The 12,639-nt window shown below is 42.0% G+C and overlaps 1 protein-coding gene across 1 annotated transcript in view; it reads left to right on the top strand.

The window, feature by feature from the left end:
• LOC110973646 (uncharacterized) overlaps positions 1–12,639 on the top strand; it is a 61,148-nt gene that overhangs the window by 18,006 nt on the left and 30,503 nt on the right. The window contains exons 16-25 of the mRNA XM_022224623.2: positions 525–679; positions 1,718–1,843; positions 2,360–2,488; positions 2,611–2,732; positions 3,254–3,362; positions 3,824–3,943; positions 4,563–4,709; positions 5,468–5,587; positions 6,103–6,240; positions 6,560–6,696. Coding sequence (XP_022080315.2) covers positions 525–679; positions 1,718–1,843; positions 2,360–2,488; positions 2,611–2,732; positions 3,254–3,362; positions 3,824–3,943; positions 4,563–4,709; positions 5,468–5,587; positions 6,103–6,240; positions 6,560–6,696 — 1,303 coding nt within the window. The remainder of the gene's footprint in view (positions 1–524; positions 680–1,717; positions 1,844–2,359; positions 2,489–2,610; positions 2,733–3,253; positions 3,363–3,823; positions 3,944–4,562; positions 4,710–5,467; positions 5,588–6,102; positions 6,241–6,559; positions 6,697–12,639) is intronic.

Here is a 12,639-nt window from a genome sequence, read left to right as displayed (position 1 = left end):
CTCCAGGAGAGGAGAACATTGCAAAGTTAAAAACTGCAAAGGTGCAAAATTGACTGAAACAGGTTTGTCAGCAGTTTAAGCCTACTGTTCTGGAGCTATATAGCTTTTAAGTGATACACGATTCAGATCTTATTCTTTCAATCTTATCTATGAACTTTACAGAACTGCAAGGCTTTTCAAGGATAATTTTGGTCGTCTTTTGGGGAAAAACTGTTGAATACAATATTTAACATTTTCAGGTGAGATTGTACATGCCCAGCAATTATTCCAGGTTTAAATCACCACATTTTTGCAACCCTGTTGGTGCACCATGTTAGTCTTGTGGAAAACACTAAGACAATATGCAAAAAATTGTCCGGAGCAGATGTAAGGTACCAGCCCACGGAACAGCTCCTGATTTGTTCCCAGATGAAGCTTTTGTTTTGTAGCTCAGAGTTTAAATTGGCCAAGCAGTGCTTTCTGTTGAGTAGCTCCAAGTCTGGCTCTGGTCTCATTGAATGTATGATTGATTCCATATGCTGTAGGTTGAATGTACCAAACCAAGTCATCAATGGAGAACTCACATTTAGCGAGAACTTAACATCCACGGAGAGCATCAGTCTTGACAGTGGGCATCTGGTGAATGATGTGGATCTATCGGAAGATGTCGTTCTTATCACTAGCCCTCAGACAATCACAGGTTACTTGAGTCATTTCTCTTGTCAATGAGGCAGCATCTCAAAAGTAGGAATGCTGTATCGACGACAGCATTGTTCATTCTAATCGGGGACACTCACCACTCCAACTGAGAACAATACATCTCCCTGATTGGGACCAGGGGTCTATGTGAGCAGGGACACTTTGGAACAGTGTGCTCATTATTGGAACATAACAAATTCCCCCCAGGAGCACATGTTGGTCCCTGAAGGAGCGCTCAGGCAGAAATAGGAACATTCCAAATTTAGAGACACTCCCTCAAATGGATACTTTTAGTTTTCATTGCAATTGTTAACTCTTCGTCCTGAGTCCTCAGAGCCCTGAATACAAATTTCGTACAGAGGAAATCAAGCTGTTGTATTTTGTTTCCATACATGTCTTCTGTAATGAAGCTTGGGATGTGTTGACTGAGTGCTTTCAATGAGTGGGAATATGTGCTTTGACGCATAGAGTGACATAGATATAAGCAAATATTTCCAAATAGACTTTTGGCTTGGATGCAGTGTCATGTGTTTAGACACTTTCAGCATATTTTTTTCAGATTCTGCACTGAGATTTTAAAAAGTCCAACTACTTGGACTAGACTGCCTTGTTTTTCTTGCGTGATATTGCACCCACGTACCTGTACTTGGCGGGCTCAGAAAAATCTACTACAGCTCGGTAAATATCTGACAGATTTGACCCTGTCATGACATGTCAACTCACTATAGAAACTGTAAACTTCTGTCTCAAACCAGAGTGTAGCCTGATAAACAGAAATTTTCACAGAACCAAACCAGGAATGGATCTATTCAGGATTGTTTTTAATCAATTTGGCACATAGAGATTTGGCACAAGTTTGGAATCTTAAACAATTTGTAGCACCAAGCACATAAACTCCAACCAGTAAAGGCTAGAGAAACCGAGAAAATCTTTGAGTTTTAGCAGTCTTTTTGTTTTTGAGCTGTTGCATATATATTCCTAGAAATAGCAAATTTAGATCAGTTGATAAATTGATTGGATCCTAATCTATAATTCACAGGAATGAAGACTATTCAACAGAATATGAGCATAGAGAATGACATGGTCCTACACACAGGGGTCCTTCTCAATGACATTGACCCGTCAGACCAGCTTGTAACTTTGTCCGGCTCTCATGTAATAACAGGTAAACACACAAAGAAACCACTGGCCATGAAACTCATTTTCTGTGGTGAGGACCTCAGATCTTGAGGTTGGAACCCTAACACAGGCACTGGGTGCTTTTTTTCTGTGAACAACTGAATTCTGTGGACCTGAAGGAACTGAAGACAGCACTTTCAAACTGTCCTTCCTCAATTAATGTTAAATTGTACCTATCGCTTGCTTTAATTGATTTGCTATTTGCATAACAGTGATTGAAATCTTAATCTTAGTTAATTGTTCCTGTAAATTCATTATCCCCTTTTGAAGAAAAGGGTACTTTGATCTTTTTTGAACAGAGGCATTCAGACCGTTTTTGGTTGCATGACTTAAAATATTCCTTAACAATAAATGCTACAAGTGAACTTTTGGTCCCAAGAAATTTTCACATTATGATAATATTTCATTGATTGTTCTAGAAAAGTGTGCAGTTGTTGTCTGACTTCAGCAGATCCAGATATTGAACTGTCGTTTTCCTCCAATTTTTGTCATACCCTAACAGGTCAGCTGAATTTCACAGATGTCATCCACATTGACGGTGACATTGTTACCGATGGCACCATAGATGGTGTCACTGTCAACAGCCTGTGCGGTGATGTCATGACTAAGTCAACAAACCAAACAGTCTCAGGTGAGATGTGGTTGGTTGACAAGGTGAACGAATAGGACATAGGGACGTGGTGTCTTTGCAAGTATTTAGTAATTTTTTAAATCTTCATCGAGAGATATTTCTGGAATGTCTTTGTCCCACAGGTCCGATTATCTTTCAGCAGCCTCCAGTGTTTGACACAGATGTTGTCTACGGCGGTCTACTGAGACAGGTCAACATAACTCATCTTGCTGATGAAGCAGTGAGGATCAACCAAGGCACTAAGGTGAGTGGATTAAATAAGTGGATTGTGAGTTGATTGTAAGCTGATAGTTGACCTTGACAAAGATCTACTGTTTGATTTGTGGAGTGCATGCTCATGTGGTTGGTTGTTGATCTCCATGAGACAGCCAAGTTATCATGCTTTGTTGATCAGCGTGGAGATCAGCTAATCTGCAAAAATGATTGAGCCAGAGGTGGACTTTGCAGTCAGTGGGTAATTGGGAAATAGGCTTGACTCCTTGGCTGTTTATAAGTTAGTAATGTTGGTGAACAAGTTAATTGTCACCAACACTCCTTTCAGTGGAAAGTTGAAAAAGATCAGCTGAGGAAATATTGCAGGAAAGCTGCATCTGCTCATTGAGATAATAAGGGGATTCGGTGTAGCAGCCAGTCAAAGAGAATCGTCACCATCTGGAACTTGTAGCTGACTTCCCCAAACAATCTCTGGTAGTCAGCGTAGATCAGAACACATTGGCCAATTTATATTAAAAGAACATTCAAAGCCCCATCTTGATCGTTGTTCAGATCGCAGGAGCAAAGACATTTATGGATGATGTCTCAGTAACAGGAAACGTCATCGTGGACGGCCTCGTCACAAACATCAATCTGCAGCAGGATGTGGTGCAGTTGGCAGGTAGAAGGGTCAAATATCTGGGGATCACATATCAAAAAAAAATATCAATTTGCCTTGGAGAAAGATTCTGGTAGGATTGAAATGTCAAGCCCTCTTACTTTGTTTTGCTTATGCATCTTAGGTCAATGTAATAGTCAGCAGGTAGTTCTCAGCAGTGTTTGTATTGTACATTTCAGAAAATATCACACGGAAACACTGAAATAACACCAATTGTCATTATCTGTGCAGCAGGCTAATTCAAAGGATTTGGCTTGTTGAAAAACCAGTTCTTCTTTTTTTAAACATTTTTGGCCATTCCTTGTTTGATAGGATTACCCCCTGGCCATTGACAAAGAACCGATGCTGATCAGACTGTGTATGATGTCACATAAAACTGATTGCCCAGTACATGAATCGCATGCACAACACTTTTGTATACGCGATTGCCTTTCGTCTCTTGCCTGTACATGAAATGCCCGCAGTTGCTGGTAATCTGACTGGCGCGAGGGTGTTTGGAGGGCTGGTTGAGATGGCGGGAGTGGTCAACATCACTGGCACAGTCAATGGGCTGGATCTCTCCCAGGATGTCGTTACGCTCAAAGGTGAGTTCCACTGGAAGAATCTGTGTGAGAGATTGTTGGGATCAGTATCCTAAAAGGAGTGTTCAGACAAAGCTTGAGTCAGTGGGTTGAGCTTGTTTTGTTCTGAGGGCCCGTTGCAGTGCAAGCGGTGAAGGATATTCTACATGGTATAAAATATCAATAAAAATTGGTTTCCTGCTGGACTGTGAATGGACAAATGCCGTGATTGTGCGATGAACTACTGTGTTGAGAAATCTGAGCAATTTGTTTCGTACCCCGCTGAGACTGCACATTCTGGCCAATCAGCAGTCGTGTTGGGCATGATGTCATGGACCGATTTGCATGGTTGAGCGCATCCTCGTCGCACATTTGATTCTCACTTTGTGGCACCTTTTTTTGTTGTGGAAAGTCAGCAACGTAATTCTTTGAATGCCGTACAAGTTTCCATTTTCAGTGTCAAAATTATGGCATTGCATATGACTTTCTATAACTGCATTTTGTTACCATTTGTCTGTCTAACTGAGCCTTGTAGTTTTGTAACGCCTCAGTTCTCTTTGTCCAAGAAGTTATCATGGTTGGTCACTCATTCTGTGTCTGTCACGGTTCAGAATCATCTGTCCTGCATTTTTTCCTTTTGTAGGTGACCACGCTATTCAAGGAAAAAAGACCTTTGTGGATGGTATATCGGCCGCTAAGAATATCAGTGTAACAGGTACAGTGGACACGGTGGACCTGTCCACATGGGCCAGCAATGTCATGACCCTGTCCACCAACCAGACTGTGCAGGGTAAGCCAAGAGGTTTATTCCAATCTTCCAATTCAGAATGTTTATAGTCCTTGCTGAGGAACCATTAGACCTGTGGGGGTGGAAGGAGGTCAGTGAATGAAAGAGACGGCCGTACAAAGAAGCAGTGTTAACTCACCATCTCTCCTTAACTTGTATGAGAAAGCCAAGAGAAATCGACGTCATGAGACATTTGCAGGGGAATCCCCCGATTTGAAATGTGCTTAACTTGTGTCCATGAGCATTTGCATTGTGAAATTCTGATGTGACGTCACAAACTTGCACTCATGGTCACTTTTCTGTGTAGTGCAGATCGGCCTTTTGGTGGGACAGGTTCAGGTATTTTGACCATTGAAGTGTAAGCTAGCCAGCAGCATGAATTCAGCAGGACTGACATTTTCTGACAGGATGGATAAGCGGTGTCAGCATTTAGGGTTTTGGCTGGCAAATTTGACATAACAGCAAAGGTGTTAGTAACCGGCACATTAATAATGCAAAATACAGTGTTGTCACTCTGGTACATTATTTCTAGCCATGTCATGAGGATTAACCCTAACAGTCCCAAATCCCCCGATTTCAATATAATTTTACATACACCCTAGGGGGTTAGGGTTAAAGCCAAATGTATGAATATTCACCATTAGGAGACAGTGGTGACTTGTAGACGGTATCTTGGTATTTTACATTTTGTAACATATCAATTACATCGCAAATGTTTTATTGGCCAATGATGTTAATGACTATGATTGCTCTGTTTTTAGGCCCACTGGTCTTCACCAACGACACCAACATGGGAGCTAGCCTCAATGTAACTGGCTTGATCAACGGCATTGACTTGCAGGCCATGTATCGTGATACATTCTTCAAGACGTCTGACCAAGGTAAGCCTGGTCATTTCTTGCTATCCCAATGCCCTATCGGATTGTTGTTCATCTACACTGATTATTAGATTTGCTGGCTAAAATTCGTCAGTGATTGAAAAATCAGCGAAATGGTCAAAACTTTCAAGATTGAGATTTTGACTCCTGGTCACTGGATTGTAAACTTTCATTGCCACCCTGAAACCTTTATAATTAGCGTTTCCATTTCCTTCGGTAAATCGTTGAGTATGGCCCATCTGCTGCTCATTTATTTTAGGAATAAAAAAATCTTCACGTTTCATTTTCTTTATATTTATAGAGTGAAATTCCAGTTTAAAAATTTTACCCTGTTAAATAAAATGGAAGGCTTCATGCATTCCCTGAAATTGCCGAGAATTCCCTCGCCATTTAATTTGATAGCCATTTATCCCTCGGAAGTTCTCCATTATCTCTGGAAATTCAACATTACACGTCAAGAAGATTGACTTGGATTTCAGTTTCATTATTTTCCTCTATTGAATTTTTCCCTTCTGCAGTGCAAATTATCAGTGGCAACAAGACATTCATGAAGCCTTTGACGGTCACAACAGGTCACATTGCCATCGAGGGACTTATCAACGGTTTAAACATGACCGAGGACTACCTCAACAAGTTCTCTGACCAAAATGTGACAAGTAGGTTTGGTCAAGGGTTCCGCTCTACTTTGCAGAAAAATCTAGCTGGTGGTTTAACAGCCTTACCCATTTCTGTTGCAATCTGCTCAAAGCAATGGTTTATCCAATTACATACAAATTAGACAAAAGGTCTTCAGTGTAAAGCTTGTCATTCTACTTGTTTATTTTAAGTTTTCAGAGTTCAGTTTGTTCAACTGAACATTTTCAGTTTCCATCAGACATTGTGCAGTTATTTTTTTAAAATATGGTGGTCCTTGTTTAATCTGGCTGGAGTGCTTTGCTTTGAACTTTATTTTGTTCATTTTTCACCCCTCAACAGGACAGAAAACCTTCGTGGATGGTTTCTCTGCAGATGGTGGCCTGAACGTGTCAGGATTGATTGCAGGTAATGACCTGCTAGAGCTCTACGGCAACTCGCTACTCAGAGGTAGAGAGGCGCACCTGAGAGGGGAGAGGGTAAGTCAAGGTGTCAGAAATCAACCATAGGCAATTTAGACCTTTGTACATGTTCCGGAATTGATATTTGTTTTTTTTAATCATCCGTTCCCAAAGCAGTTTCAGGGCTGTGCTTGTCCACTTTATTCATGCACACATATTGCCACATATCCTTGACTGTATCCTGTTTTAATTACCTTGGAAGAGTGAGGCCCAGTGGTGAGGGTTTGTGACTCGGGTTACTCAGTCCTCTCTTGCCGCTCTCCGCCCAGGTGTATTATCGGGTACCAGTGTTGGCTGGGAAGCAGCCTGTGATGGACCAACATCTCATCCTGGTGGGATGAAATGTTCTCAGTCATTTTGTGCTGCTGAAACAGGAGATAAATGGTGGCTGCAGTGGGCAATGACAGACTTTTACTGTCCCATTTCCCTGGTACTTTTAGTCTGTCCCAGTTTTAAACTTTGGGCTATAATTTTGTTTTACTTTGAAATTCCTGAACCATATCTAGTTTCCCAGCTGTGCAAAACTAAGATCACAACATTAGACCTGTTACTTTTATGATGAAAACAGTAGTAAAGGTAGTTAGTATAGACCAATGTGACCCCTGACCCTTGACCGACTCCTAGTCTAGTATAGACCAGTTTGACCTTGACTTCCGGTAACGAGTTAGTAGGTAAGGGGTCACGACTTCTGGGTCAGGAGAGGTCAGTGGGTGAGCGGTAAAAAGGTCAAAGGTGTGTAGGTGTGAAGTGTAAGCAGGTAAGAGGTTGACAAACGATGGGGGACACAGCCGCGGCAATGGTCAAGGAGGTAAGGGGGCGTTGTTGCAGGAAAAAGCAAAACTAAAAAAAGAAAAGCGAATGAACTTACCCCGAGCTTGCTGTGCGATGTGCCTCGTACTCCGAAGTTGATGTTCAACACAAACACATAGACTGACACAACCATGGACAAGGGAGTTATCTCTTTTTGAATATTTGTGACCCTCGGTGGGGTCTCTCGGAGAGGCCCCGAAAATCCGAAGCTTTCATTTCAACCTGAGAATGAAAAACTTCAAGGAAGCAGGGATCTCCAACGAGGAGACGATGAAGCGGAACAACTCCCAGTCTTCCATCGTCGATTCATCCGGCTTCTTGGTGGCTGACTGGAGCTCCTTCTTGACTGCCCACCCTGCCAGCTCTTTCAAGGTCAAAAGAGACCGTGACGACAGAGACTGACGGGTTGGGCACTCAATGTCGACCCATCCAAGTCTGTGCGCCAAGTAGCACTGCAGTTCCACGGGCACTGGAAGCTGTAGTGTAAGAGGCTCTGTAATTCGCAAGCAGACGTGCCCGTAGCTTGGAATAGGTGTCGATTGGCGGACAGCATCTTCAGAGTCATGGTACGGCCATTAATTGATGATCATGGTCGCCGCACTGTCTGCATAAGTGAACATGCTGGGCCAGCTAGACCCACAAGTGCTGCAACGTAAAGAGTTGTACCGGCGAGCTACCCTTTTCGTACCAGAGAATAGCAAGTGTATTGTAAATCTTGCTATTGTCGATGATCGATCTCTTCAGCCAGTTGGAGATAGTGTATATCTTCCATTATGGACAAATATAGCCAATTGATCATGTCCAACAGAGTCCACTGTCTACAAGCAAGGAGAAAAATGCCTCGTTCAAACGTATGTCAGTCCGTGGAGGTTGCGTAGCGGATCTTGGCCAACCGAGAAAATGCATGCTTAGATAGGTTCACTACAGTTTAGGCGACTACTTCGTGTTGGCATTGTTGTTATTTTTAATGATAGTAACTTTAATAGCCTCTAGGCAGTGCTTACAAGAACCAATATATTACAATTTTGGACTCAAAATTATTTTAGAAAAGCGCATAGTTATTTTACTCATACAGAAATCCTTGCAAAGTGGTAGAGGACAATGCTCGTTGGATATAAGAGGGCAGAAAAAAGAAGAGGAGGTAGCAGTAAGTGGAGGTAGATCTCAGAATGCGAGCAATAAGCGGAGTCCTTGTTTTTACCTCATGGACGTAGATGAGGGTCCTCCCCCTAACGTTGCCCGCCAGCTTCCTCTGCATGAATTTCCCCTGCCGCATGCAGATGACGATGCAGGCCCCGGACCGTCCACCAAGTCACCAAAGAAGTTGAAAGGGGGTCTGAGCGATCTGTACCGCGCAGTCTTTTACAACAATCGTTACATCCACCACCTACAGATGGCGGGCAAAGAATACACTTTTCGAGTGATTTCGCAGCCCATTCGAAGCACCAAGAGGATTATCCGCACCATCGGCGCGGTAATCAAGTCCTTGCAGCGAAGGCTTTTTTGTCAGTTTTTCTTTATTTGATCTTATCAGCGTATCTATCTTTTCCAGGGGTCAGACTAATTTTTGGATTCTGTTCAGGAAGCTGAGCAGGATAAAGAGACATTCAGTGACTGAAATGCTCGAAGTTTACCTTTGCAACCTGAACCGCGAAATGACGCTGGATAACAGTGTCACTGTCAAAATAACGAGGGCGTTCCAAGATGCTCTGTCTGAAGATGACGATGGGGATTCTGAGGTGTATCTGGATAAAGGAGAGGACGTGGATTCTGAGCCCGGGCCTCCGTCGGGTACCGATGAGCCCACGATGGACACGTCGGCCACCCGGGAGACCCATAGCACGGAGGAAATGAAGATGAGATCATCCAGCAGGAAGAAAAGTCTGGGGCATGGCAAGTAAGGCCCGAAGACTTAAAGCGCATCGTATCGATTATTTCGTGCCAAGTGCATAAATGTTGCACCCAGGGGAAAAAATATACATTGCGTTTCAATGACATTGAGCCTGTACGCGGTATAGGTAATGTCTTAGATACTTTGAGAGGTGCATTTCGGTCCATCATGGACCGTGTCCTGAGCAACGCTGAACCTAAAGACTTTGTTTCGTTCGAGATGCGTTTTCCAGACTTAGACCCGAACTTCTGGATGAGCTTCAGAAAAAAAGAAGATCTCTCTGTCCATGACGTTCTGTCTAACATCGAAAAATTCTGCAGTCGAACGAGAGCGTCAGTCTGAACAAGGATGTCGTCATTAGGGTCATCATTGTTAAGATGGACAAGGGAGGTCATCCAAATTGCCGTCTTGCTCGTGGTGGGTCTGCTTTAGAGTGATGGCTCAAACATAAGAGGGGATGCATCACCATCAAGAACCGAGAGGAGCTTTGCTGTGCCAAGGCGATCGTCATTGCCAGAGCAGCCCTCCGATGTGCTGACCCTCAAACCAATTGGAATTCCGTTAGCCAGGGTCGTGGTGAGACCACTCGATTGGTGCTAGAACTGCATCATCAGGCAAACGTTCCACTCCAGAGGTGTGTAAGCAATGCTCCAAGGAATCCCCCCTCCCCCTTCTGATGGAGAATTTTTCTTTTTTAGCACGCCGACCTTCTTGTCTGCTAGGTGTCTCATCTGCTGCTTGTACCTTCTAAGTTTTCTCTTTTCTTTCGGTGTGAGGGGAATGTTACTGTTTAAAATGTTGAGGGCACACTCGCACAAACAAGCTCCAGGTTGGCCCCTTGCATAATGCTGTCGTTTTGGAGCGCATTGGGCCAGAATGCGCAGGAATGGAGCGTGGATTCTCAGCCGCCTGGACATCTTCAAATGACTGCCACATATGTCGGATCTTCTTATTTAAGCCTTGGGCACATAGACGATGGTGTATTCATTTGGGAAAATGTGAGTTTTAATCTCATCTCCTTGGACGTGTACGGCTTTAAGTCCAGCATCAGGTAGCCGTAAGGTGACTTCGTGCACTGGACTCTAAAATGAGATGGCATCTGGACAGACAAGATATAGGAGCGGAAGAAAAATTAAAACTGTACCAGACCCTGGGAAAGTGCATGCAGTATAACAAACAGAGAAAAATTTTCATGACATTGACCCTGGAATCGAAACCATGAGACCATTCCCTTCGCCTTGAAAAAGAAACGGGTACGATTGAATCTGATTCATTCAGCACAGAAAGAGAACTCCCAAAACTGGATCCTGAGGAAGGAGTGGAAGAAAAAACCCTTTGCCCCTACGTATACCGCGCCTGACAGAGATGAAGATTTGGGGCTCTCCTCTTTATTTGCAGAAGCGTTACCAGATGCGTCCCCCAGCAGGCCCGAGTTTTGAAAGCTGCGTAAAAAGAAGGGGAAGAAAGCCGGACGGCCTGCCACTACCCGTATGAAATTGACACCAAATTAAGCACTGTGACCTTCTGAACCAAGCTCATTTTTCAATTGCGCTTTGTCATGGATTGTTATCCTCCAAGACAACAGTGAAGAATCGGCCACATATTAAAAACGGTGTGTTGTGTACTGTTGTGTTGCCGCAGGATGCGTCAGGGAATATTCTGACTTGTACAGGCATCGAACCAGGTTGAGAGAGATAACAGCTTTTATAAGAAAAAATACGAGGGCATCGAGATACAATAGCTATCCCCTTCAAGATCCCTTAATGACCGTTTGCAGTCAGTATTACATATTTTTCTTAATGCATCGATGCAGAGACATCGGCATGAGTAAAATTGTTAGCATGTTTTCAAAAGATGCCTTGGACAAAGATACATTGGTAATGAATTTATTCAAATGCATTTCCCTTCCCTTGGTACTAAAATGCGCAACATTCCTTTTTTTTTTGACAAATTTCAAGAGTGTTTACAAGACCATGAAATGGATACAAGTTATTATGCTCGAGCGTTGAATAATGCCATTCATGCATAATTTCAATTAATTTTTTTTTAGGTTTAACTTTGTACTTAAAGTAGCTTTTGTTTTTCCATTTGTCAGTCATTTAGAAAGCTTCCATCAACAATTAGTTGCTTGTTTTGTTTACCGTTGATACTTTTAGTTGCTTTTGTTTTTCCATTTGTCAGTCATTTAGAAAGCTTCCATCAACAATTAGTTGGTTGTTTTGTTTACCGTTGATACTTTTAGTTGCTTTTGTTTTTCCCAAAGTAATTAAGAAGTCAATTCATTTAAAATCATTTTAGCAACCTGGCATATAGCTGGCACATTTCTCATACTTAAACTGCTCTTGTTAACTTGCTTCTTTCTTTGAATTTTTTTTGGTTTGTTTTTCTGCTTTTGTTTTATTGGCTTATACTTTTATTTAGCGTTTTGTTTCAATTAGGGACTTTGCATTTTCATTTTTTCAAGGTAGTCAACCAGTACCCTTAAAAACTTCAAGTTTTTGTTCATTTTGTTTCAATTTCTTAATTTTAGTTTAATTCTGATTGAAATTCATTAAAATATAAGTTCAATTCGTTCAATACTTTACAGAAAACAAAGTGTGATGGTCCACTCAGTTTATAAGTCTCTGCTTGTCTTCAGTTGTCTTTCTCCATTTTTTTTGATCGTACAAACTTAAAACCTGATACCAAACTTCACAACTATTCTATTTCAGCTTTATATCAACTAGGCAATTTTTTAAAAACAAAATACAAGTCCAAAGCGTAAATTTTAGGCACGCACCAACACTACATGTGTGTCAACTTCATATAAAATGATTATTACAAATCCCCACTTTTATAAACCCCAATCGTGCACTATTCCTGCCAGAAACCATATCACACCGTTTTTAAACTTCTTGGCAACTTCTTTTCTAAACTTAACAAAAATTCTAAACTAATACACACTTACAGAATAAGTTGGAAATCTTCAATTCCGAACAAGAGACTTTAACAGATTTTCGTGCACATCCATTAGCTGACTCAAATTGATGGTTTTCACACATTTGCAAAAAAAAGGTTCCAATCAGCACTTTTACAGTTTACAAGTCAAACAGGCACTGCTCTAGGGCAATGGTGAAGTCCAAGTGCTGATCCTTCTGTGCGTACAATTTTAAAATTTTCTTCGGATCGGCCATCAAAAACATCATGATATCTTCCTTAAACAACCGAACCTTTGTGTTCAAATCACGACACATAAATTTTTCTCTCCTTAGTTTCTCAGA

The sequence above is a fragment of the Acanthaster planci genome, linkage group LG07 (genome assembly GCF_054643075.1).
Source record: "Acanthaster planci isolate LZ-2023a linkage group LG07, COTS_SCS, whole genome shotgun sequence".
Lineage (NCBI taxonomy): Eukaryota > Metazoa > Echinodermata > Asteroidea > Valvatida > Acanthasteridae > Acanthaster > Acanthaster planci.
The sequence above is the reverse complement of the archived record's forward strand: the minus strand, read 5'-3'. Positions and strand labels throughout refer to the sequence as shown.